At 37.6% G+C, this 27,008-nt stretch overlaps 2 protein-coding genes across 6 annotated transcripts; both read left to right on the top strand.

Moving 5' to 3' along the window:
- The first annotated feature begins 424 nt into the window (after nucleotides 1-424).
- On the top strand, nucleotides 425-19,744 carry atad2 (ATPase family AAA domain containing 2). Of its 5 annotated transcripts, none has more exons than XM_073926615.1 (29): nucleotides 425-714; nucleotides 3,332-3,447; nucleotides 3,570-3,622; nucleotides 3,697-3,850; nucleotides 4,008-4,089; nucleotides 4,170-4,260; nucleotides 5,088-5,261; nucleotides 5,411-5,522; nucleotides 5,748-5,771; nucleotides 6,003-6,107; nucleotides 6,256-6,364; nucleotides 6,435-6,550; nucleotides 6,644-6,818; nucleotides 6,910-6,998; nucleotides 7,088-7,247; nucleotides 7,345-7,435; nucleotides 7,778-8,092; nucleotides 8,690-8,810; nucleotides 9,692-9,878; nucleotides 10,507-10,692; nucleotides 10,793-10,928; nucleotides 11,011-11,207; nucleotides 11,292-11,451; nucleotides 12,717-12,839; nucleotides 12,922-13,080; nucleotides 15,229-15,558; nucleotides 16,541-16,674; nucleotides 17,162-17,290; nucleotides 19,583-19,744. In XM_073926615.1, exons 1-29 carry the CDS (start codon nucleotides 577-579, stop codon nucleotides 19,613-19,615), a joined length of 3,999 nt encoding a protein of 1,332 aa, XP_073782716.1. In that variant the 5' UTR covers nucleotides 425-576; the 3' UTR covers nucleotides 19,616-19,744. The 5 variants fall into 5 exon arrangements, 4 of the variants coding, with proteins under 4 accessions (XP_073782716.1, XP_073782714.1, XP_073782717.1 ...); XM_073926613.1 differs by having other exon boundaries at nucleotides 15,229-15,639; XM_073926616.1 differs by lacking the exon at nucleotides 5,748-5,771.
- Nucleotides 19,745-20,201: 457 nt separating this feature from the next.
- On the top strand, nucleotides 20,202-25,818 carry zhx1 (zinc fingers and homeoboxes 1). The gene is made up of 3 exons (XM_073926617.1): nucleotides 20,202-20,479; nucleotides 22,380-22,644; nucleotides 23,256-25,818. Exons 2-3 carry the CDS (start codon nucleotides 22,485-22,487, stop codon nucleotides 25,583-25,585), a joined length of 2,490 nt encoding a protein of 829 aa, XP_073782718.1. The 5' UTR covers nucleotides 20,202-20,479; nucleotides 22,380-22,484; the 3' UTR covers nucleotides 25,586-25,818.
- Nucleotides 25,819-27,008: the final 1,190 nt, after the last annotated feature.

The raw sequence follows: 27,008 nt of genomic DNA, 5'->3' as shown, positions 1-27,008 counted from the left end.
TATTTTTATCTGATCATTCATATCGGAAATGAAGGTTGCAATATATATGGCGCCAAATATCTTGTTTCAGTGCCCGGGTGTTCATAAACAAGCTCACGAGGAGGTTTGGCCTGAGTCAGCCAATCAGAATCCAGAGCACCGCGTCACTGCTGGAGCGCCAAAAAATAAGCTGGTACACCTTTCCACTAGTATATTCCTACGCAAAACAAACGTATTTTGGCACAGATTAAATCCTCGCCGCTTTTTTTGTCAGTGATATGTCAAGACATTTTCCTTCAATGTTTATTTTAATGTCTCTAATTTGAATAACACATTTGTTATCAAAATAAAAGATTTGTTATTGTGGTCATTTGGTGTAACGGCTCTAGTTTCTCTCTCGCATGTACATCCTTGTTTTGTGTCGTGTCATTCGAGTGTAAGTGACGTTTGTGGCGCCAGAAATCAAGGAGGAGCGGTGTGCGTTTTCAAAACGATGCGTTATCATTCAACGTACTCGCCGTATTAAAATCTTAACAAACAAGTTTTAAGCTAAGTTTGACAGCGAATGCTTTTAGGGTCTTTTAAGGCTCATTAAAGATGGTGATGTTGCGCAGTAACGGTGATATGGACTCGAGCTCGGAGTTTCTGTCCCTGAACCCGCCTAAGCGAAAGTCCGCGCGGCTGAAAAAGGCCAATGATGACAGTTTAACTAGCGCCGAGGACAGTCCAGCAAATGTGAGTTAATAACTATTCTTTGCAACTTCTAACGTGTTAAGCAATTTATTGTTGACATACTGTGTGAAACGCCCACGTTAGCTCAACAAAGTTGTCGACTGAAAGAGCGCGAGACGCTTGACTGAACTTTAAAAACGCGCTACATACTAACTCTTCATGTAACGTTAAGTTAGTACTAAGTGTCAAAATATTTTTGTTCATTTGTAGCACAACGTTCAGCTTAGAAAGACAAACTTGGCCATTAAAACAGCAATATTCGCTTGAGTGTAACGTTAATATGCTAACTTAGCGCACTATTCTCTGTTTATGTGGTAACGTTAACTTACTAAATGCGAGTAGTTTTTGTTTACCCTCCAACAGTAAATGGCTCACTTTATCAAAACAGAGTTGGCGAATGAACTACGCTTTAACTGCTTCAAAAGTAAAACAAACGAATATACATTGACCGTAAGGGTCATACTAACGTTGTTAGATGATATCGCACTTGTAAACAATAAAAATATAGAGCAAGGATACAGTGTCGATTGTGATTGGGACATTATTAAATGCTTGTCGTGAAAAAAAGCTTAACATGGCTTAATGTACCTAAACATGTACAGAGAAACTCAAATTTCTGTCAAACTGTACTTGTAATTTACCCTACTAACAGTTACTGTAAAAGGGGCGAGTCCCAATTCCATAGATGCAGTGGAAAACTACATTAAGCATTTTCGCTCCCGTTGAAGTAAGGAAAACGTTTAACATATCTTATGTAACTTACCTTAACAACAACCAAGGTTCTATCCAATTTTACTCGTGACGAACACTTTCTGATGTCAAAAGAATGAGCTCTAACTTTAGGAAGTGAAAATTATCACGTTTCCACCCACCGAGTCCATTATACAACAACAAAAATCTCTCAAATTTGACTTGTGATTAACACCAACTGCAATCAAAAGATCAAGCCCTGTTTCTGTAGATCAGGGAAGCCCGGTGTCCTGCATAGTTTAGCTCCAACTTCCTTCAACACACCTGCCTGATCGGTTCTAGTATACCTAAAAAGAGCTTGATTAGCTGGTTCAGGTGTATTTGATTGGGGTTGAAACTAAGATATGAAGGACACCGGCCCTCCAGGACTGAGTTTGGACACCCCTGCTGTAGATGAAGTGAACAGTGTCACATTGAACATTTTATCCCTCATTTAAGTACATTATTACAGCTTAATGTGGTTTAGCTTGCATCTGGAGAAAATCAAATTCTCTCCAATCAAATTCTGTCTATAAAAATACACTTATAAACACTTACTACCGTTAAAAGAACAAACTTTTATTTTTGTTTATCAAGTAAACAATATCACTTTAAGCAATCTCCCCACAGAAATCCATTATAAGAAAACAGCTTAACATACTTTAACCCTGACCAGGGAAACCTACATTTCTGTCAAACTTTACTTACTTTACTTAACACTATTATCAGAAGAGCAGGCCCTAATTCCAATAACTAACAATCTTGTTAAGTGTTTTCTCACGCATTGAAGTCCATGATAAGGAAAGGCTTAATGTAACTGAACTTCAACCGGGGTAAATCATATTTTAAAAAGGCTGTTCATAAAATATAATTGTATTTATGATAGATTAACCCTTGCTGTCAAAATACTGCGCTTGTGCATGTTATTGACATCCCCACAACTGCATAGGGGAAAATGCTTAACATTGTTCACTTTAGATGTGGAAGCCGGGCTCATTCTTTTGCTAGTAGTTAGTGCTAATTACAAGTAAAATTTATGAGAAATTTGGTTTCTCCCATTTGTTAAGGTACATTAAGCCATGTTATGCTTTTTCCTTATAATAGACTTCAATGGGGGAGGAAACACTTAACATGATGTTTTTCACTTTATCTGTGTAATAGAGACTCATTCTTTTTACAGTAGTTATGGTTAATTATAAGAATAGTTTGACAGAAATTTGGAATTCTCTGGTTGATGTCTATGTACATTAAACCATGTTAAGCTTTTTTCATGTTAAGCATTTCAGAATGTCTCAATCATAATCAACAATGTGTATGCTTGCTGTATGTTTTTTTTAGTAATGTGATATCATCTAACAACTTAACATTTTAGTTGATTTACTCTACTTATATTTAAGTTTTGAGTATAAATTGCTTAACATCACAAAGTCAACAGTATATACACTAACAATAATCTTCAAATGACACATACTTTTAAAAAGTATAATTATTTTGTGTCCCCTCAAATTCTTATTTGTAGTTGATATAAAACTTTGGTCTAATTGAGGTAAAGTAAGTTTTATATTTACATATTTAGACTTTATGCTTAATAATATAATTTCAGAAATGTATTCTTTGCAAATTCTATATAGTGAAATCATATTAGCAGCCAATGACTACAACATTGTTCACAGTCAATTCAATAGTGCTAATGTTGTTTTCAAGTCATACTTGCATGCAAATTCAGGCCGAATATTCAGAGTAGTTGTGACTGAACAAATGTGCGAATATAAAGCCAACTTTACCTCAATTTGTTTTAGAAAAGTTGAATAAAGAATATAGCATGTCAAGGGGCTTAGCACTGCTGTGATTTGTGAATATGAAGCATTTGTAAGGTTTTTTGTCTGTAAAGGAGGAAAACAGCATGAGGAGCAGAGCTCAGAGAGGAAGACACGTTGCTTTTGCTGATATGAATGGACAAACCAGCAAATCACCTCCAAAAGAAGAGAAAAGTGGGAAGCATTTAAGGTGGGAGTCATAGCTTAATTACTGTCATATATGTAAAATAATCTATGTCGTTTTGAATTTACTGGATGTTTTATTTTCTGACCTGTCAGTTTTATTGCTTAATCAATCATTGTTTTTTATAGGAAGTCTCCAAGACTTCAGGCAGATGGGGAGAGATCGGCAGATGAGCACACAGGTGGGATTGTCAAGAGTATCTGATAATTGCAGTTATGTTAGTTTTATGCTAACTAAAATGAATCCATTCTTCAGACGAGGTGGACTCAACTCCCACATCACGAAATCTGCGTGCTCGGATCCAAAGGCGAGGAGAAGACGACAGTGCTGTGAGGCGTAGTTCCAGAATAACAAGATATAAGCTTGACACCAGGAAGCAGTCCGTCCTCTATGACAGACTTATCACAAAGTATGCACTGATATAGAAAACACTGAGTTGTGTTTCTGTGTTTGTCATTTTACGATCTTTCCCACTTGATGAAATCCATATTGTAGATTTACTTTGGACCTTTATATCTATATCCGAATGGTTCCTGGTACTCAGTGGCTGTTTTCATCTATTTTAGTACTGCAGAGGCTGTTCTTCAGAAGATGGATGACATGCAGAAGATGCGTCGTAGACTGAGGAGCAGAGACAGTGAGGAGGAGGTGCGTCGTGATCTTCATCACTGATTCCTGCAGTAAGGCTTTGATCAGCCAGGACTTTAAACTTGTTTTTTTCTTTGTAGAAATTGAGAATTTACTCTGGAACAAAGAGAACGAGGATAACAAAACCATCCGTAAGAGGACAAGAGGAGAGTTCAGACAACCAGGAGAATGGTAATAATTCTGAATCAGGAACGTAATACTGCACATGCTGAACCTGAAGTTTTCTGCTTCAATATCTAACAGTGATTCTGCATTACTGCTGAATATATATACCCCCGCCATTATTTAAAAAAAGTGCATTTTAGCCCTCAAAAATTTGTTTAATTCAAGAAATTTTGTTAGATAATAAGTAAAATTTGTACAAATGAAAAGTCAATGTAAAATTTGTTTACAGTACAAAAAGTACAAGCAATGGGTCAGTCAGGGTAAAGTCTGATTTGTACTTCTGCATCAAGCGCACACGTATGGTCTGGCGCAGTGGTCCCACACCCCTCACCGTGGCTAATGCTGAGGTTCACCTCTCAAAATTGGTTGACTTGGTAGCCTTGATGAGTCTAGGCAATACAACGAGCAGCTAGCCGGTTGGAGCAAGTGTTGGGTCCTGTAAAGGAGCTCCATTTGGAAACTCTTGTTTTGTGTTTACCTTATGATTAAAGTTGCTGTACATTCGCCGGTTCCTGCTTCTATATGAGTGAGTTTTAGCTACTTAATTAAGGTAGCATTAAAAAAAAAACCTGCGAAGAAATGCATAGGAAAATGTGCAAGCCAGGTATGCACCGTGGGTCACATCGATCACTGGATGCAGAAGTATAAATCAGCCGTAGTATAAATGCGAAGGTGCTGTTTTTTGTCTTATGATTTTATTGTTTATCTTTATGAATCCCTTATTCACAAATCACAGACACGTTAAGTACCCCCAAAGCAGTGTTTGTTTGATTTTTGATTCATATTGGTTAATGTTTGGGGGTGTTGGTTGTCAAACTTTTTTTACTTCCCAGAATACAGTGATCAAGATGAGGAGGAGGAAGAGGAGGAGGATGGTGAAGGTGAGGAAGAGGAGAATGATGAGGGAGATGCAGATGAAGATGAGGATGAAGATGAAGAGGACAATGGAAAGCGCTATGATTTTAGACAAAGAAAAGCTGTTGTGCGTTACCAGGCACCTCTTGAGGGTTAGTGTTGCAACAAATTAAAAAGATCATGTACTGAATATTCAGATTAGATGTGCTGATTCAAATGCATTTAGATCATTTTTTTCTGCGTTCTTCATGGATTTGTTTCAGCATTTCATTTTTAAATTTATTGTTATTTTATATTACAGAGCCAAAAAAGCAGAGCATATTTTTTAAACGTCACTCCACCCCACTAAGACGCAGTTATCCATTCAGCTCCTCAAGTCCCAGGAGACCATACAACAACAGGAGGAGCACAAGGTCAGTACTAACGTTTCTCTCCAAATGATTGTAGATTTTAGAAAATATAATTGTCATAGACTTTGGCCATTTTTTGTATATGAGATTTATGTATAATCTTGACCATCATTTTGAGTCTATACATGTTTGAAAGTGTGTTGTGATTGACACCCAGTCATGATGCTGTCATGTATATTGATAGACTGACAAGTAAGTAAATAGTTGTTTATGTTTCTCGTGCTGTAGTTCAAGATGGAGTGAGGGTGATGGGTAAGATCAAGTTTTCATATGGCCTTACTACAGCACAGGTGGAAAAAGTCAAATCAATGTATAGCAGTTTAAAATTAATAACCACACCAATATATATTGCACATTGCACATTTTCAAAGAGAGGCGTTGGGCTGAAAGGGCTGGTGGAGCATTTTCTGAAAGTTTATACTTTTAATTTTTGGCGTCATTAAAGTTGTTTAAAAGAGCTTTTTGTCTTTCTCATCATCTCAGGAGAAGACATGCCATTCACAGTAGTGACTCTACCTCATCCTCTTCTTCTGATGAAGAGAAATTTGAGAGACGAAGAACTAAGAGTCGTAATAGGTCAATAAACAGGTAAAGAGTTCCCACTGAAAGTTTTTACCTATATCTATAGGAGCTGTGCAAGTTGTACATTTCGTTTTTTAGATACTTCTAGCCTTGTTAAAAGCAATGCTTAGCCTTTTTTTCCACTGAAATAAACTAAACACATTACCTTTTGTAGATGCCTCCCTATGAATTTACGAAAGGACGATCTGTTAGGAATCCACAAGGACAGGATTAAAATCGGAGCAAGTCTTGCAGATGTTGACCCAATGCAGATTGACCAAACAGTACGTATTTGCCATTTGACTTGCAAGAGTGGTAAAAACCTGTATTTACTGTTGTGACTCTTGTGTACAGGTGCGCTTCGACAGCATTGGGGGTTTGGGAAAACACATCTCTGCACTGAAGGAAATGGTTGTGTTTCCTTTACTCTACCCAGAAGTCTTTGAGAAATTTAAGATTCAGCCTCCAAGGTATGCAAAGCAGTATTAATAAGAGTTTATGTCTAAAGGTCTATTTGAATACTAAATAAGAATCTTTATTGACCGAATGTTATGTGTTTTCAGAGGATGTCTGTTCTATGGCCCTCCTGGCACAGGAAAGACTCTTGTCGCTCGAGCCCTAGCCAACGAGTGCAGTCAAGGCGAGAGAAAGGTGGCTTTCTTTATGAGGAAAGGGGCAGACTGTCTGAGCAAATGGGTGGGCGAGTCTGAGAGACAGCTCCGTCTCCTGTTTGACCAGGTATCATTGTTTTATTAGAAAATAAAAGGTGAAACTGATGCTTATTTTGTTTTTTTACATTATTAAAATAACTATGTCTTTTATTTTGAAGGCATACCAGATGCGTCCATCAATTATTTTCTTTGATGAGATTGATGGTATTGCACCTGTTCGGTCTAGCCGGCAAGACCAGATACACAGGTGTGTTAGTCTCTATTATATTTTTGTCTAATGATCTTCTCTTTCTGTCCTGTTATAATACTCTTGAATTGTTTCTTTGTTGTGTAAAGCTCCATCGTGTCCACTTTGCTGGCTCTCATGGATGGGCTGGACAGCCGTGGTGAAGTGGTAGTTATTGGTGCCACTAATCGCCTGGACTCCATCGATCCTGCGCTCAGACGACCTGGACGATTTGACAGGGAGTTTCTCTTCAACCTTCCAGACAGAGAGGTGAAAGTTTGAACCTCATTCAGTGTTTATTACTAACCGCAATCTTGTTAGTTTTGTTTAGAGGAACCAATTTTAAAATATTGTCGCTGCTTTGTAGGCTCGCAAAGATATTTTGAAGATCCATACCAGGCACTGGGACCCGCAGCTGTCTGATGCGTTTCTTGAAGAGTTGGCAGATAAGTGTGTCGGTAAGTGTGTCTGCTCTCCTGTTCCACTATGTAAAATCCCCTGATAAGTACCTTGTGCATATCAGCTTACGTTTGTCTCGACTTTCTCTGTGACAAAACAAACGCTGGTGCTTTCCAGCTTACCTCCAGGACATTTTTACTGTCGTGAGTTTTAGGTAGCAATGTTATGTAACACTCTGCTGTTCTAGTACTCTCACTCTTTAGTACTCTCAAATTTAGCTTTTAGTGGGTCCTCAGACAGTCTCGTTCTATCCAAGTAGGTGGTTCTTATCCAGATTGAACTACATCGTTTATACCTGATCATATGCCTGTAGTTGAACATCTGACTTTCTGTGCTTCCAGGATATTGTGGTACAGATATCAAAGCTGTGTGTGCAGAAGCAGCTCTGTGTGCCCTCCGCAGACGTTACCCCCAGATCTATGCTTCCTCCCAGAAGCTTCTGCTAGATGTGGAGTCCATCTGTGTGAGTGGCCGGGACTTCCTCTCAGCCATGAGGAAGATCGTTCCAGCTTCTCAGAGGGCAGTGGTCTCTCCAGCAAAAGCACTTACACCTGTTATTGAACCTCTGCTGAGCGCTGCCCTCAACAACGCCATGAAGATGCTGCAGAGACTCTTTCCTCATGTAGAGCAGGGACTCAAGAAGAAAAGAGACACTGGTAAAGAACCTATTTTTATTTCTCTTATATATATATATAGCAGTATGTAATAAGCTAGACAGAATCTGTGGACTTTTCCTGTTATTTCTGCACAGAATTTTGTAAAAACAAATGAGGATTTATGCTGAATGATTTTGGAAGTATCATAACTAAAAACTTAATATTTGAAAAAAAAAAAAAATACCTTTTAACTTTTATTTAATGTTTACAGTTCAAATCCATTTAGATTAGATTAGAATTTGTAAACAAAGCAAGTCACTTATATAATATATCTACTAAAAGATATTGTATTGTAAAATAATGTATTGTAAAAAGTATCTGAAATTTTCATATTAGTCAATAATATTGGTTTAATTTAAAAATAAATATAAATTTACACACATTTACACAAGCAAATAATTAGACTCAATGATGGGCTAAAAAACTGCAGATATCTGTGTGGGCATAAGTAATTAGCAATCTGAACACTTTAACCATCACATAACAGTCTAGGAAACAACAATGTCTAGGTTTTGCAGAAAAAGATGCCATTTAAAGTTTGGTAATATTAAATGTTTTGAAATTAATAATCATGCAAGAACATATTTTCTATTTTAGGAAATGTGTCCGGCATCTTGGATGACCTGCTACAGAGTGAGGATGAGGGATCCTCTGTGTGCATTACTAATAAAGGCCAGAAGAACACTGGACCTGCTGTGTCTGTCCTTCATCTGACCAGGTTAGAAATACTCCTGTTTATATTTGATTTCACTCACAGTATACTGGTAAGTGTGCACAGGAAGCTTTTTTTGTGAGATGAAATTTATCACAACAGTTTTGTTTGATCAAAGGTTTGTTTTAAGGAAGTATTAAACTCTTCTAAATATCCTCAATAACAGTTTTTATTGTGTCTGTACTAGGGCTGCACAATATTGGAAAAATCAGACATTGTGATTATTTTATTTTGCCATTATATGAATACAATTTCACCAGACGATTTGAATGGCTGTATTTGAAAAGATTTTATTCATTTTGATCGACTGCGACAGTCAAGTCTTTTTCTATCTTCATAAATAAGCAAAAATAAACAAATAAACATGCTTTATGTTTTTCTGGGAAGTCTTAAGAGTAATCAAGTACAAAAATTGAACAATCAAATGTAAAATAGCACAGACATCATTGAATAAATAATACAAAAAATATTTGTTTATTATTTAATCTGTAATAAATAATGTGATCCTGCAATGTGACTATTGCAGATACACACATTCTGATCTCGATGTTAAAACAATATATTGTTCAGCCCTAGCCTTAACCATTCATATTGGATAAATGAGTGACATTTGAACTTTCCAAAAAAACAATAATAATACAATGTATTAAAAGATTGCATAATTGTAAAGCATTTTAGGTTTACCAAAAAAGATGGTCTTAGAAGTCAACATTATTTTGATTACTAATGAAAAGCAGTTCATTCCGCATGTGGCGACCCCGGATTAATAAAGGGACTAAGCAGACAAGAAAATGAATGAATATTAATGAAAAATAGTGAGACATAGTGTGCAGTTCTTGGTATAACTTGAGTCATTGCTGTACTTTGTTTAACTTTTTGTATTCCAGGAGTGCTCTGCAACAGCCCACCTCGTTCAGACCAAGACTGCTGCTCTGTGGGACTTCAGGCTCTGCTCAAACCTCTCACTTGGCTCCCGCTATTCTTCACACTCTGGAGAAGTTCACTGTTTACACTCTTGACGTTGCTGTGTTGTATGGAGTCAGTTCAGCCACCCCAGAGGAAGCTTGTGCCCAGGTGAACACAATGTATTTATACCAGAATTCAAGCTGCTCAGAAGAATTTGCTTTATTAAGTGAAGTATATTTATAAACCAATTTCATGAGGATCACATGCTTATGATTGTCCACGTCTGGTCCCGCATGAGCCTGCGATTGATTCACCAATCAGATGATTCCTAACTCACTATAAATAACCAGAGTTTCTTATCTCAGTATCTTCATCTTGAAGAATGTCTCTGGTTAAAGTCCCTTCTAAACCAGTTGACATTTCTGTGCAAAGTTTACTGATTCTCCCCATGCTCGCATGTGTTTTCCCTGGGTTCCCCTGTTTACTCTCACAGTACAAAAAACTTGCAAAAAAAGAGTTAATTGAACATATCAAACTGACATCATAGTCAAGCTCTTAGCAAGCCGTATGTCTCTTCTTTGCCATCCTATATCTGTCATTAGTCAGAAATAAGTAGGAGTTCATCTACCTAAGCTTAAACTCCTCTCTTGCCGTGCTAACAGGAGGGAGCCCAGGGCTCTAGGATGTTTTAAACTCAGGGCTCTATCCTGGGACAGCATGCCAAACGGGCTTGTTACCAATCATCAGCCAAGTGTGAACTCTTGAAATAACCATCGATCTGTATTGTGTATGTCAGGTTTTCTGTGAGGCGAGGAGAACCGCACCCAGCATTGTGTATATCCCACACATCCAGCGCTGGTGGGACACTGTGAGCCCCACTTTAAGAGCTACATTCATCAGTCTGCTGCAGGACATTCCATCATTCTGCCCCTGCCTCCTCCTCGCTACATGCAGCTTTCCTCATGATGCACTCTATACTGAGGTACTGCTTGATCTGAATAAACAGTGCTGAGACTTGTTTGACTTTGCTAAAATAAATGACATTTTATTTTCTGTATTATACATTTTTTATCTTTTAAAAGGTGCAGGATCTCTTCCATGTTGAGTATGGTGAAGTGTTTGATGTTCCACTTCCTTCACGGGATGAGAGGCTCAGATTCTTCGAGGATCTTATTTTGAATCAAGCTGCTAAAGCACCGGCATCTAAAAGAGAAGCAGGTGATGCTTTTATACTTTTCACATTTCAAGTGAAGCGTTTTCATGCAGACCTGTGATAACACTTGTAGTCTCTCTTTCGCAGTCCTCCAGGCACTAGAGGTGTTACCAGTGGCTCCTCCGCCTCCTCCCCGCCTGCTCACTAAGCAGGAGCTGCAGAAGCTGGAAGAGCAGGAAGAGGACACCCTCCGGGAGCTCCGTCTCTTTCTGCGAGATGTCACTAACCGACTGGCTCAAGACAAGCGCTTTAAGGCCTTTACTAAGCCTGTGGACACTGAGGAGGTAAGACAAAGTATTCAGTCTCACAGCTACATTTTTTTTGCTGTTGATTTAATGCTAAAACTAAGTGTTTTCTTATTGTTACAGGTTCCCGATTACACTACAGTCATCAAACAGCCCATGGACTTGTCCACAGTTCTCAGCAAAATTGATCTGCATAAGTATGAAACTGTGGCAGCTTATTTGGAAGATGTGGATCTGATTTGGCAGAACGCCCTCGAGTACAACCCAGACAGAGATCCTTCAGGTATGTGAAGCTTGAAAGATAATGTTAAAATATTTGTAGTATCTATTGCTGTACAATATTAGAAGAGATTTGACATTGCAATATTTATTTTACCGTAATATATATATATATATATATATATATATATATATATATATATATATATATATATATATATGTATATGTATGTATGTATGTATGTATGTATATATATATGTATGTATATATATATATATATGTATATATATATATATATATATATATATATATATATATATATATATATATATATATATATATATATATATATATATATATATATATATATATATCCAAGATAAATACAAGTTTTCCAGATGGCTTAAATATCTATGTTTGGAAAAGAATTCATTAATTTAGATTGATTGGAGTAATTAAGGGAGGGGAGTAAATCATGAATCAAATTAATACATTACAAGCATAGAAATTGCAGTAGAGCAAAGATGATTAATTAAACAGTGCTTTATGCTTTTCTGGAGTCTTAAAAGATTTGGTGTACAGTCAAATAAAATTGATCTTTATTAGAGTTACAGATTTTCATGTGCCCACATGCCTGAAATCCTTATGAAAAGCTTGCGTGTTCATAGGCCTTAAGCCTGTTTCACACCGCAAGTGGGAGCAGAGCGTGTTTTTTTCGCCGTCCATGTTAACTGATTAGAGCTTTCATACGCATGCAGAAGCAGCGCGAGTTGTGAGCATTGCTAAAGTGCCGTGCTGTGATAGTTTCAGAGCTGGGCCTATTTTTGCCGCACTGTTCACACTCATTCAAAGTGACAGTGCTTAGATAATGACCAAAAACACAATTTTACCATTTAAATGCATAAAAAATATCCACTGATTTTATATATTCAATCAAATAAACTTAAACAATTAATAACGGCATCAAATATTTATTTGCCCCAACTACAAAACCAAATAGAATAGACAGATAGATTGGTGTGTGCAACAGCTGCCAATGAGCTGCACACTGCAGACGCTGTCAGTGGGAAAGGCAAACACCTGCGGGCTGATTCACTCCGCACATGCTGCTCACTGTTACAATGTGAAGCAGGCGTTAAATACACATGCAAATGATGAACTAAAACTCTTTTATGGTAAATTTTGCAGTGACTCCACAAATCTGGTGTGTTCTGAACTGTGGCTCCTGGTCAACTATAATCCCAACTCAACTTTGTTGACTATTGCAGATGATCCTGAAAGATATATTTTGCAGGCATATTAACATTTGTCATGTTGGTTTTGTACAGATCGGCTCATCAGACACCGTGCCTGTGCTCTCAAGGACACTGTGCATGCCATAATCCGAGATGAATTAGATGAAGACTTTGAGAAGATCTGCGTTGAGATGAAGGAGTCTCGAAGCAAGCGAGGTTACATTCACGATGCATGACATAATACTTGCTTCAGTTTAAGACTGTGGCCAACACACATTTTTTTATGTTTTATATTCAGGCTCTAGCTCCTCACGCTTCACTCCTGCCTACTACCATGTGCTGCCAAAGGTTTCTGCTACAGCGGAGCAGAAGACGAGTGATCCGACACCCAGTAAAGAAGCTACACCTCTGTCAGCACAAGCTGTGATTTCACCACGTCAAGCAGGAATTAATACAGGTTACTGACAAAGCTGGCAACAGCACCATAAACATACTTTGTCTCGTAGTAGGATTTGATGTTTTGACATCTGTAAATGGGGTATGTGCAGAGCTAGTGTTACTTCCTACATCAATAAACTTCTGGTGAACAGTTAATGTGACTTTTTAATTTTATACGATTTCTTTTACAGCATAGATGTTTTAATGTAATTAAAATACAATCAGTTAAATAGACTTCAGCATTCATGTAGTTGCTTAAGCGTAAAACGAGATGAAAAGCCGTTTACACACGCACTGTCAGGATCAGCAGGCTAGCACAGTAACTCCATTGATAATACTGGAGTAAAATAAATTTCCATATTTTAAAGAGATGGCATGGAAAATGTTTATTTTATTGCAGTGCTTCTTGTATATTCTGAGGCCCACTTTATATCGTATATATCAATCAGGCAGTGAAGATTGTTGATTTTTAAAGAAAACAGACCTTAAACCACTTGTAACAATATTGTAACGACATACTGTTCATCGGAATTGTTTGACCCAGGTTTCTGACTATTAAAAGACTTTCTGCATATACCCTATTTAATTGGACAATTCTTTCATTATTTACCCACCCTTCACTTATCACAAACCTGTTTGAGTTTTTCTTCTTTTATTTAAAAAATAAATTATTTTGAAAAATATTGGAAACTTGTAACCATTGACTTTACTAGTATTATTTTCTTGTTATGGAAGTCAGTGGTTACAAGTTTCTAACATTTTTCAAAATATCTTTTTTGTGTGCGTTTAACAAAACAAAGAAACTTTGGAACCACAGGAGGGGGAGTAAATAATGAGTGCATTTTCATTTTTGGGTGAACTAACCTTATTATAATAGTTTTTGTTGTTGGTGTTTTTATTAGCCAATATTTTTATAATTTATTTTTGTATTTGTTACAACCAGCTCAAAATTGTAAAGTAAGAGAGACGATGCAGACCAGGTAAATCGTAAAGAAACGGAAATAAATGGAAGTCAGTGGTGAAGAGCGTGTGCATGGTAGTGAACTGAGCTCCTGATCCAAAACGAAGTAAAATAATCAAAATGACAAGCAGGGAGGTCCGGTACATCGAGCTCTCCTCTCATGTCAAAATGTTGAACTCTTTATAAGCGCCATACAATGGGTCTTAGGTGAGATGACACACTTACAAATCAGGAACCATGCAGGCTCTGCAAATCCCAAATAGAACCAAAACAACCAGGTCCAACATGGCACCTAACAGTATTGCAACAAAATATATGCTTTGTAGACTATATGCTATTTTTGATATTTTTAATATTAAATTAGCTTTTTACTTTTATTAATAGTCAATAAGTATTAATACTAAGATAAAATATAAATGAGTACGTTTACATGGACACCAATAAACCAATTTTAATATGATTAAGACAATACTCTGATTAAGAGTACCATGTAAACCCTCATGTAGGACTTCTGCATTTTACAACATAATATTTCATACACACACGGCTGTTTGACACTATTCTCTGCACTTATTGAGTCAGTGAAGGACACAGACACCTACGTCACGAAATGAGTTTTTTTTTCTCCCATTCGGCAGGCGGTATCAAATTCCATTTAAACAACACTCCTCCACCTGTCCTTAATTCATACTCCCATTCAATACCTCAGTTTGTCACGGGGGCATGCATGAAATTTTCTTGAATGAAAGTGTAAGTGTCAAACTGCAGTTAAAGCCAAAAAATTAAACAACCAAAATTACATGAAACTCCGGAGGAAATATGGGATAGCGCAGTTATGTTCATCAAATTATGTGCTGTAATATATAAAACGGGATGATGAAAGGAAAGCAACTCATGTAAACACCATCATCATATTATTAGCTTATTTAGATTAAGGCAAATAATAATTCAATTCATGTATACGTAGTCAGTGATAACGATTATAATCCTTTCAATGCGTATCCAAATAAAAAAAATGTATATATTGTAAATAAAGTAAATTAAAAAAAAAATTCTTTAATAATGATCATAAAAATTAAGTGTTTTTCTTATCAGTATTTTTTGACTTGTATAAACAATAATTGAGCTCATTTTATATACTTTGAACATCAGGTCAAACAGGCTTTTGGGCATTCTACAAATTACATGTATTTTGTCTATCCACAGCTTCCCAGATGAAAAAGAAGAGGAAAAACCGCTGGAAAAATGGCTTCATCAGCAAAAAGAAGTGCTCACATGTGAACTCTAAAGACAACTCTAACATTGCAGAATCAGGGGATGAAGAGGAGGATGAAGACGAAGATGGAAAACCAGCCGAGAGTGAAGATCTGGAAAAGATGAGGGATGCTGAATGCGAGACAATGGAGGTTGAAGGGCCCACCACATCCACCTCCGTAGTGCAGAAGATCACCTTCGTTAGTGAGGAACAGGAAGACAATACTGCCGCTGCAGTGAACGAGGTCGTGAATGTTGAGAATGTCCAGATTAATGCTAGCGGTGAGCAAAATGATGTGCAACCATTAGATAACAACGAACCTAAGAGAACAGAGCCAGGTGCAGAGGATGACACAGAAATGGGTTAGTAATAACAAAAAGATTTTGCTTTCAATCGAGCAGTTGTGGGCTTTATGTGAATATGAAATGGTAAAAACAGTATCCATGGGGTGGTAAATTGTCTTAAATAAAAAAAAAAAAAAACTCAATTTCAGGGCTTAAAAAATCTTAAATTCACTGAAAAAGGGTGTTGTAGATCTTAAATCATTTAAACGGGTCTTAATTTTCCTATATCCATGTAAAGTTACCTAATCGGGCCAGCACCCATCCAACCACTATGATTCCATCTCAAAAGTTTTAACAAAAGTTTATGTATTAACTCTTTATTAACTCTTCATTAATTATTAACATTAATAACATTTATTTTTAATGTTTTAACTGGGCCATTAGAAAAAATCATTAGCGTTTAGCCTTGTGTAGGTCTGAAATTTCATTCATAATGGTCTTAAAAAGTCCTATATTTGACTTGATGAAACCTGTAGAAACCCTGAGAAAAGTGACTGTAATTGGATTAGAGCTGGAGTTTTTGTTTGAGGCGTCTAAGAAAGGATTACTGAAGAAACTTCTCAATTCTCGAACAAATGAATCACACCCTCTGCATGCGACACTGGGGTCATATAAGAGCATGTTTAGTTGTAAATTTAATGCCTTTGAACTAAATATTGCAACAGGAAGTCATTTATATCTGTTGCGATCAAATGTATACCTTCATTTCTTAATAAGGATCTGAGATTGTGTGCACAATTTATTTAGTTTTTATAAAATCACTTCATTTATAATTATTACTATTAGCAAATGTTGCCTAATGTGCATTGTTTTTATTTTTTTGCCTATGTATTTTCTTAACATGTTACCTCTGGAGAAAGAATTTGCTTGAGGATAACTAAAGGTTTATCTTATCTCAACTTTTCCATGGGCTTTTCAGAGTTCAGACCGAGGCGGTTGACGAGAGGTTTTAAGAGTCAGGCTGAGCAGCAAAGTCTCATCAGTGTGGATGCTGCCATGAAGATCCTGGAGCAGAAGAACGTGCCTCTAATTGTTGACCATAACAAACTCAAAGTAATTCTTGCTTTTTTCTTTTTTTAAATTCATTCATTCATTTTCCTTTGGCTTCGTCCCTTTATTCATATGTTTATCCAGCATATGTATATCCACGATATGTTTTACCTAGTGGGTGCCCTTCCAGCTGCAATCTAGTACTGGGAAACATCCAAACACTTTTATTCACACACATACACTATCCAATTTAGTTAATTCAATTCACCTATAGTGAATCTCTTTAGATTGTGGGGGAAACCGGAGCACCCAGAGGAAACCTACGCCAACACGGGGAGAACATGCAAACTCCACACAGAAATGCCAACTGACCCAGCCAAGGCTTGAACCAGTGATCTTCTTGCTGTGAGGCGACAGTGCTAACCACTGAGCCACCATGTCGCCCTCTTTTTCAACATCAGGAACAAAACTGCATATTTAAAAAGTGCTTTTAAAAAAAGTTTGTAGTGTGTGAATTGTGTTTTCATTCTCTTTTGTGTTCTCATTTCAGGAACTTCTGCAGAAAGTTGTGGACATGACAGAGGGATATGAGGTCAATCAATTGGAGAAACTTTATGCTCTGCTGTGCCAGAGTATATACAGACACAGGAAGGATTACGACAAGACTGCACTTATACAGGCATGTTTAGATGCAAAAGCACTAGGGGTGTAACAGATCACAACCCACAGTTCTTAACACACGTGACCTGCAGATTAATCTTTTTTTTACTGCTTGATTAATCCTAAATTTGTAACCATCACAGAGAGATCGCCTCTCGCGTCATTCAAATAACATGTCTAAAAGCATGTTGCCGGCTTTCCTGCAAAATCAGGTGTCTGCAGAGTCTTAAAATGTCTTAAATTTCAAGAACAAAATTTTAGGCCTTAAAAAGTCTTAAATGCACAGAAATAATGTCTCATGTGTGTGTGTATATATATATATGTGTGTGTGTGTGTGTTTATTTATATATATATATATATATATATATATATATATATATATATATATATATATATATATATATATATATATATATATATATATATATATGTATATATATATATATATATGTATGTATGTATATATTTATATATTAGGTTTTTTATTGCAAAGAGATGAATATTTCTGTTAGACATTTTACAGCAATTTTGTTTAATTAAATTCCCTAATCAGGAAGAGAAAACTAAAAACAATTGCACAATTCCTTTACATAATCTTCCAATTAAACAAAAACTATTTACAGAAGAAAGTATGAGTGGACCTAATATTTAGTATAAAAATTAAGGTCTTATAATAGAAATGCATTAGGTTAAAAAAGTCTTGTACTGCATTAATTTGGACCAAAAGCAAAACAAATATATATTTTTTATTTATTTGTGTAGTTTTCTTCATAATAAATATTCATTTAACACAATAAAATATGTGGTTAAGAACTACATTTGTTTTTTTCCAAATTTATTTATCCAACCAAGCCATTATTAAAAATCCTTAGTGTTTAGCCCTGTTTAAGTCTAAAATCTCAATCATAATAGTCCTAAAGTATTAAATTTGAAATAATGAAACCTGCAGAAACCATGAAAATAGAATGATTGTGGAAGAAGAGGTAGATTATTGGGAATGTGCTGGGTTTCTTAGGTTTTAAAAAAGGTGTTTTCTGTCACTGCTTGTTTAGTCTGCAAAAATGCATTTAGTGTAAGCTGCACAATTAATCAAAAGATCAGGATTTCAACAATCACACTACATAAATTATTATTCATTCATTTTCTTTTCGACTTAGTCTCTTTATTAATCTGGTGTTGCCACAGCGGAATGAACCACCAACTTATCCAGCATTTGTTTTACACAGCGGATGCCCTTCCAGCTGCAACCCAACCAAATGACTGATGTTTATGGTAAAGATTAAAATCACCATCTTGTGCATTTAACTTGATGCTCAACAATGAAAGTTGTAGGCAGCAATTACATTATGTAACCAATAGGTGGCCACAACCAGCCGTCAAAAAATATGCACTGAATAATTCTTCAAAAATGACGCATCTAGCATTAAACTATGACGTTTGATGAGTGAGTAACTGAATCATTTATTGAAAATGAGACTAAAATGAAATATGAGTTGTACAAATTATGTTAGATTTATACATGCAGCGTCATCAGAAACAGTAGCAGTTTAGAATTCTTCACTGAATATTTTACTATTTTTTATTCCGCTGATTACTTCTTCATTTTATTTTGAATTAATTTACAGGTTGTAAGTTTTGTTTGTTAAAACCAAATGTTTCTTGCAATGCTGTTTTTGTAATTAACAGAAAGCAAATTACATTTGTCTCCTCCCTTTTTGACTGATCCTGATCCATGATTTAAAAAAAAAACATGTGATCCAAACTGAGATGTGTGATCTGTTACACTACTAAAAACACATACTGCTTTAAGTACATGGTTTAATTTACATTTAACTCATAGGTCTCATATTCGATTTCTAGAGGGCCGCAGCTCTGCACAGTTTTGTTCTTATCAAACAGCTGATCAAACTATTTAAGGTGTTCAAGACTACTAGACCAGGGGTGTCCTAACTCTGACCTGGAGGGCCAATGTCTGCATAGTTTAGCTCCAACTTCATTCAACACACATACCTGGATGTTTTTAGTATACCTAGAAAGCACAATTAGCCAGTTCAGGGGTGTTTAATTGGGGTTGAAAATAAAGTATGCAGGACACAGGCCCTCCAGGACCGAGTTTGGAAACCTCTGTACTAGACACTAATAGATTAGCTGTGTTTGATCAGGTTGGAGCAAAACTGCAGAGCTGCGTCCTCCAGGAATTGAGTTTGAGACCTATGATTTAACTGATTACCATGCAGTTGTCTTAAAGTGATTTGCTTTATTTGATTACTTGTATTTTCTGCAATTTAATTGTGTATTTTTTCTTTTGCAGGAGATGACAAAGGAAGTCCAAGAGTTTTCCTAGTTTACCTTTTTAATAAACTATACAGTATATTTCTTATGAAACTGGTCTATAAATTATATTTTGCCAATTCTTTAGTCATGTCTTTTGAGTGTTGTGCATACTGAGTGCGTATTAAAGCCTTTATCACAATTCTCAGTGTCTCATGGATTTCATGCTGTACAAATAGTTTCAGTATTGGAACAAACATCTAATCTGCTCAGCCCGAAGTACTGCACAAAGTTAGGTGTTGTAATCAATTGCGGTTCTGCTTCAGGTAAAATGTAGATCAGCCTAGTAGGAAACATTAGGAAAATTCCACTTGATTCTACTGAAGAGAGGCATGGTGGTCATGTGACCACAAGCTAGCTCTGATTGGGCAGCTTAGTACTTCGCAGGTTCTACGTTTTTATAATCAGTGCGCTGATTTACTCGCGCAAAGTCGCGTTTAAAGTTAATAAGTATATTCATCGCAGTCATACAAAGTCTTATGTGAGTATTTTGACCCACATATAGTCCAAAAGTATTGTTTTATCGCCAGTTTTATTTGACAACGGGTAGTCGCCTGGCGATGATGTCACTACGTATAACACTGACAGCGGTGACGCCTGATGATCATTAAAAACTGCCATTAAAACGAACGCAGATGACTATTGTGTTTATTGAGAGACCTATAAAACACTGGTGTACTGTGCCCGGTCAATTAATAGACAAGCTGAGACATCAAGGAGAGGAGCATCCGATCGGCGTGGCATCTGTCCGGTCCATCCAGGGTTTTCCCCCCTGTACGTGCGGCGGGTCTCGGTCCGTCTCGCCTCCGCTCTTCCTGCTGCTGAATCGGGGGGTTTTCGCACTGAGAGGCGCGACCTGACTCTGAACCCACGGCCGGTGAGTTTCTTCACACCCTTTAAGCTTACGCACTCATAAAAAGTACCAGAAAGTACCATGCATTACCTTGCTTTTGTACTTGGTGATATGATTATACTATAGTAAAATTTTAGAAGCATGGGGTACCATGTTATGTGTTGTTATAGGGATGATATCTCTAAATGTTTCTGTTATACTTTTATGTATATCATAGTACTGTAATTCATGTAGCATGGCATTAATATGGTACACAGGTGATTTGGTCAGCATACCATAGCAATACCGTTAGATTTTGACATGTGCCATACAAAAACGTACTGAATATAGTAATAATTTCTTGTCATGATATTATCAACTGTACCTGTATTGTATAGTCGTCGTATTTTGTGAAGGAACAAACTTGTCTAAACTTTATTATTATTTTTCTGGCTGCAACTGAAATACTGTTCAGGAAAGACACATTACAGGCAGAATACATTATATTAACAATACTTAATGCATTAATAAATCACTCTTTAGCATTATGTTTTTAATGATTTAGTTAATGTTAACATGTAGCTTTTAACTTAAATGTGTTATAGGAATTAACATTAAACAAGATTCCTTGTAAGAAATGAACCGTCAATGGTGGAAAGAGTACTGAAAATTCATACTCAAATAAAAGTACCATTACTTGCCTGAAAATGTAGTGCGTGTAGATTAAAATCTGTGGTAAATATTACTCAAAGTATGAGTAAAAAGTAACCATTTTAACAGTCCTCAAGAATAGTGAGTAGTGAGTATTTTGCTGTAAAAAGCTGATGCATTTACATGTGTGTAAACATAACATTCTGTAGTGCATTTAGTTATCGCCCAGCAGGCACACAACATCATATGTTAATATTAGGTTAGATTTAGGTTGTGATGTCAGGTGATCAAAATTCAATGTCTAGCCATCGTCTAAGGGCAACGTTATTTTAATGTCCAATAATGACATCAAATGACGTTGATATTTGGTTAAGTTTAGGTTGTGTTGGAAATTGACCAAAATCAATGTCGAGCCAACATCTTTAACCAACATCATATTGATGTCAAATGCTGATGTCACTTTTTTCATCTGGTATGGCAACCAAAATCCTACCTCTGATAGACATTATTGTGGTAATATCCATACAACATCAAGCTGTAACATCATTAGATGTTGATATTTTGTTGATTTTAGGTTAGATGTTGGACATTGAGGCCGGCCTGATGTTGAGTTCTGATGTCAACCCAATTTTCATTTTCAAACAAAATGCAGCATCCCTATGACATTGGTATGCAACGTCAATCTAAAGTTATGACGCCATTTCGGTCATCATACAGTAAACATCTGTCATCTTCTCATCAGTGACATGCATCTAAACATGCGTCTCTGGGTCAAAGTGTGTAAATATTTTGGACACTTTTAATGCTTCCAAACAGTTTGCTGCAATTATAAATCGCCCATGTCTTGAGGTAGTTCATTATGATGCGATTTACCTTCTATGTGTGATTTGATTGGACGGGACCCATAGGACTGAGATTTTTCAAATCCCCATAGACAAGAAAGAAATGAAGTAGTAACTGCAGGTAGAAGGAAAGTAGTGGAGTAAAAGTACCAATACAGCAAAAAAAAAAAAAAAAAAAAAAAATTCAAGGGAAATTAAAAGTAGACATTTTAAAAACTACTTAGTAAATTAAAAATGTTGAGCAAAACTACTCAATTACAGTAATTTGAGGATTGTAATTAATTACTTAACACCACTGTGAACAGTTTTACCATTTTTAATAAAAACAGTAGTACTTTTATTATTAATAGTTTTACAACCCTTGTCCAGTATTTTGATCTAGTCTGTGATTAAATAGGTCTGTAAACGTTGATATTTATATATCAGCTGTGTTGTTTGTGCTTTTCTTTCAGGATGCCGAGCTCAGATCGTGTAATGGGACAAATGTTTAGCATGTAAATTCAACCTCACGGAGGTTCTGGCCAGCTTATATTTTATTGTTCACACTCACAAGCACAATGTCAAGCAGAAGAAAGTCCACGACACCCTGCATGGTGCTTCCATCAGATGTCGTAGAGCAAGATCCAGATATGGAGGCCCTGGAAGGGAATGAAGGAGCCGAGAGTATGCCAGACGGTCCTACAGAGGGAGCAGTGGTTCCCATGGAAACAGAGACAGGTGAAGTTCACTTCTCAAGGCCATTTATTTATTTATTTTTTGTCCTGGTCAGAATAGCTCTCTGTCCTCACCCAGAGCGACAGGTTGTTAGTGGCAAGTAATTGCTCTGTTCATAATGAATGCTGGAAATTCAGATCCTGTTTTGATGTTTAATGTGATGTTGATCGAGAGCTTTGCAGAAATGGACAAATCCAGCACACAAATCAAGCTCTGTATTAAAAGCATGGAGACTTTAATAAAATATACTCCCGTCCAAAAAGTAGTGGAATTAGAAGTATAAAATACATTATGATTAATACTTAATTAACAATTAATAATAATTCCAGGGTACAAACAAGTGAAAATAACAAAAACCCTTCAAATTGTTTTTTAATATGCGTTTGCTGGTAAATATGAAAAAAAAGTAGCGGTGGAAAAACTATTATGTTTAAATAGTGTTTTTCTAAAAATATTTAGCATTTGCAGCAAAAGATTCATCTTGATGACTCTTGGTCAGGACAAAAAGCTAATTTAAACAACTGCTTCTCTCCTTATCTGCTATACATGTTTATTTAACACAGTTCTTTTTTTTTTCAAATACTGACTAAATTTTCCTCTTACTGTCTTTTCAGAATATGAGGGAAGCCATTTCTCGAATGAGGACTGTCGTTCTTCAGGAAAACGCTCAGGTCAAACATCACAGGAGCAGGCTGTCTCTGATCTGACCACTGAGGGTGGTTTTGTGCAGCCAGACATGGAGGATAGTGATGACCCCTCAGTTACTGGAATCCCTCTCAGCAAGACTCCCATAATGAAAATGAAAAGCAAATCTGAACCCAAGAGAATAGCAATGTCACTGAAAGGCAACAGTGAAAGCGAAACAGTGGCAGAAAGTGAGATAGAATTGGAGCCACTGGAAGCGTCAGTAATGGGCACTGCTATAGGTGCAGAACTTATTAGCCCAATTCTCACAGAGTCTGTAAAACCCAGTGTTCTTGTTAATATTTCAAACCCTATGATAGATCAGAAGAAGTTGGTTATGAACCCTGCAACGGTTCTTCCAGCTGGCTTGGCCCAGGTGCTTTCTGCATTGCAGGCACAACAGAGCGCTCAAGCTCAGTTGCTAATTCCAGTTAGCAGTATTCCCACGTATAATGCTGCCATGGACTCCAATGCAGTCCTGATCAACACCTACAAAAAGTTTCCCTACCCATCGGTGTCTGAGATCATGGGACTTGCAGCCCAGACCAAGTTTAGCGAGGAGCAGATAAAGATCTGGTTTTCAGCTCAGCGTTTGAAGCATGGTGTTAGCTGGACTCCGGAAGAGGTTGAGGAGGCCAGGAGAAAGCAATTTAATGGCACGGTGCACACCGTTCCCCAGACCATCACAGTCATTCCAGCCCACCATCTTTCTGCCACAAATGGCCTGCAGTCGATTCTTCAGACCTGCCAGATTGTGGGGCAACCAGGTCTGGTTTTGACACAAGTTGGCACAGCCAACAGCCTCCCAGTGAGCACTCCGATAACGCTGACTGTAGCAGGAATGCCCAGTCAAAGCCAGACGCCCAAAATTGCAACCAATCAAACAAGCCCTGCGCTCAGTGAAACCAAAAGAGCAACTACGGTTCAGCCCCCATCACTGACCCCCCAGGAGAACTCTGCACTCAGTGCCGATCACTTTGGCCTGCGACCTAAGAAATCCAAGGAGCAGCTGGCTGAATTGAAAGCAAGCTATCTGAAGAATCAGTTTGCCTCTGACGCTGAAATAGCTAGACTAATGAAGCTGACCAACCTTACCAAAGGTGAGATCAAAAAGTGGTTCAGTGACACCCGATACAACCAGCGCAACTCTAAGAACAGCCATGCCTTCCTCGCGAACGACAATCCCAGGGGTAGCAGTAGCACCACCATTATTATTGACTCCAGCGATGAAACCCCACAGTCTCCCATGCCATCACCGGTTAAAGAAAAAGAAACGCGAACCAAGACCTGGAACCCTTTCCCAGACTTTACCCTCCAAAAGTTCAAAGAAAAGACACCAGAGCAGTTGGTAGTCCTGGAGGAAAGCTTTCAGAAGTGTGACACACCGACTGATGAAGAGCTCAGCCGGCTAAGGGCTGAAACCAAGCTTACCAGACGAGAGATCGACGCCTGGTTTACAGAAAAGAGAAAAGCCCCTGTGCCAGAGTCCTCTGAGTCAAAAGCAGATAGTGAAACATCTCAAAAGAAGGGGTGCCAGACTCTACCCGGAGGGAAAAGGCTGAGCAAGGAGAAGGTGACGAAGAAAACTCCAGAGCAGCTGCATGTCTTGAAGGCTGCATTTGTTCGCACTCAGTGGCCATCGTCAGAGGAATACGACCAGCTTGCTGAGGAAAGTGGACTCCCTCGCTCTTACATCGTCAACTGGTTTGGAGACACGCGCTACTCCTGGAAAAATGGCAACTTGAAATGGTATTTTTACTATCAAAGTGGAAATGTGGGTGGAACGAATGGGAGCAAAAACCGAAAGCGGAGGATTCGAAATCGTGGTTGGGGGAGAACCCGTAGTAGAAAAGTGAAGAAACCTATTGAATTGGAGAAGAATTTACCGATCAGGTTCAAATCTGGTCGAGATATTTTAAAGGAGTACTACTTGAAGCACAAGTTTCTGAACGAACAGGACTTGGATGAGCTTGTTGCCAAGTCTAACATGAGCTACGAGCAGGTGAGGGAGTGGTTTGCAGAGATCCATCGAAAGGAGGAAATGGGAACAAACCCATTTGAAGATAAAATTGTGAATGAAGAGCAAGATGAGGAAGAGGACGAATCACAGGGTGAAAATGAGACCCCAACTGAGGAGCAAGGACCTTCTGTCCTGGGAGATGAAGACGGGGATGAAGATGAAGAAGACACTGATGACAGCGATACATGGGAGCCTCCACAGAGTGTTCGAAAAACATTGTCCATGTCTGAAGCTCAGTGATCTGTGTGAATCTCTCTGAATGATGGCCCGAGACTGAACTGGGTGTCGACCACATGCCCACTACCACTGCACCAACTCATATATTGTAGTTTCTAATATAGTTTCTCTTAAACTTTGACACATTCTTTCTAACATAAACATTGAGGAGAATGGATTTTGAATGTTTTAAAACCTAGATATCATGCACATGAGCATAGGTTTATACTCGACGGCTCTGAATTGCAAAGCCCTTAAATCATAGGTCTCAAACTCGATTCCTGGAGGGCTGCAGCTCTGCACACTTTTGCTCCAGCTCTAATCAAACACAGATGATCCAACTAATAGAGGTGTTCAAAAGAGTCTTAAACACCTTGATTAGTTGCATCAGCTGTGTTTGATTAGGATTTGAGCAAAACTGTGCAAACTGTGGCTCTCCAGGAATCGAGTTTGAGACCTATGCCTTAAATAATCTTGACAATGTCATATGCGAAACATGAATTTATGCCTACCAGAATTGATGATGCACCTTATCCCCAATACATGCAAAGACATTCTAGGCCTCTTTGTCGGGTCTTTTTAAATGGTCCTTTCTCATTTGGAGTCATAGAGAATGCTTAGTGCCAAAGGTGTAGTGTTGAATGTTATTATTCTCTTTACAATGAACACAATGAGGGAATATGAATGAATGCATTGTGTCAATTGGATGCATGAGGCACTTTGTCAACCACCCTGTTGTACGGGGTTTGTTAAAACGCAACCAGCCACCTTATTTGTGTAGGGCAAGACCAAACAAATTTCCAAATTCATTGGCAAAAGTGTTTTATCAGCAACATACAGGCCTTTATATCTAATATATAGCACAGTAAATCCCAAAGGGACTTTGCAGGTGTTCATGTAGACCAGAGGTTCTCAAACTTGGTCCTAGAAGTCCGGTGTCCTGCAGATTTTAGCTCTAGCTTGCCTCAACATACCTGCAAGGATGTTTCTAGAAAGCCTAGTATAGAGGTGTCCAAACTTGATCCTGGAGGGCCGATGTCCTGTTGAGTTTAGCTCCAACTTTCTTCATCACACCTGCCAGGACTAGTTTAGCTAGTAAGAGCTTGATTAGTTGGTTCAGGTGTGTTTGATTAGGGTTGGAGCTAAACTCTCCAGGACACCGGACCTCCAGGACTGAGATTGAAAACCCCTTATGTAGACCATCTGAGTCTCTTAATAGGGATCACCTTCAAACTATTAAAGCTACTTGCTTATGTTACAGCAGGGGTGTCCAGACTCTGTCATGGAGGGCCAGTGTCCTGCAGATTTTAGGTCTAACTTGACTTAACACACCTGAAAGAATGTTTCTAGAAAGCCTAGTAAAGCTGCGGTCACATTAGAGTTTAAGCATGCGAAACTCTGTCATGCGGCGCTGCGAAAAGGGACGGGAATAAACAAGATTATTAGG

The sequence above is a fragment of the Danio rerio genome, chromosome 16 (assembly GCF_049306965.1).
Source record: "Danio rerio strain Tuebingen ecotype United States chromosome 16, GRCz12tu, whole genome shotgun sequence".
NCBI lineage: Eukaryota > Metazoa > Chordata > Actinopteri > Cypriniformes > Danionidae > Danio > Danio rerio.
Note: the sequence above shows the minus strand (reverse complement) of the source record. Positions and strands in the feature narration are given on the sequence as shown.

Bases quoted from the DNA above. Each gene is read 5' to 3' on its own strand.
- zhx1 (XM_073926617.1), top strand. From the start codon at position 22,485: ATGTCAAGCAGAAGAAAGTCCACGACACCCTGCATGGTGCTTCCATCA. The intron at 22,645-23,255 runs GTGAAGTTCACT...CTGTCTTTTCAG, and splicing joins TCCCATGGAAACAGAGACAG to AATATGAGGGAAGCCATTTC.
- atad2 (XM_073926613.1), top strand. From the start codon at position 577: ATGGTGATGTTGCGCAGTAACGGTGATATGGACTCGAGCTCGGAGTTT. The intron at 5,523-5,747 runs GTCAGTACTAAC...CTCGTGCTGTAG, and splicing joins AACAACAGGAGGAGCACAAG to TTCAAGATGGAGTGAGGGTG. The intron at 8,811-9,691 runs GTTAGAAATACT...TTTGTATTCCAG, and splicing joins TCTGTCCTTCATCTGACCAG to GAGTGCTCTGCAACAGCCCA.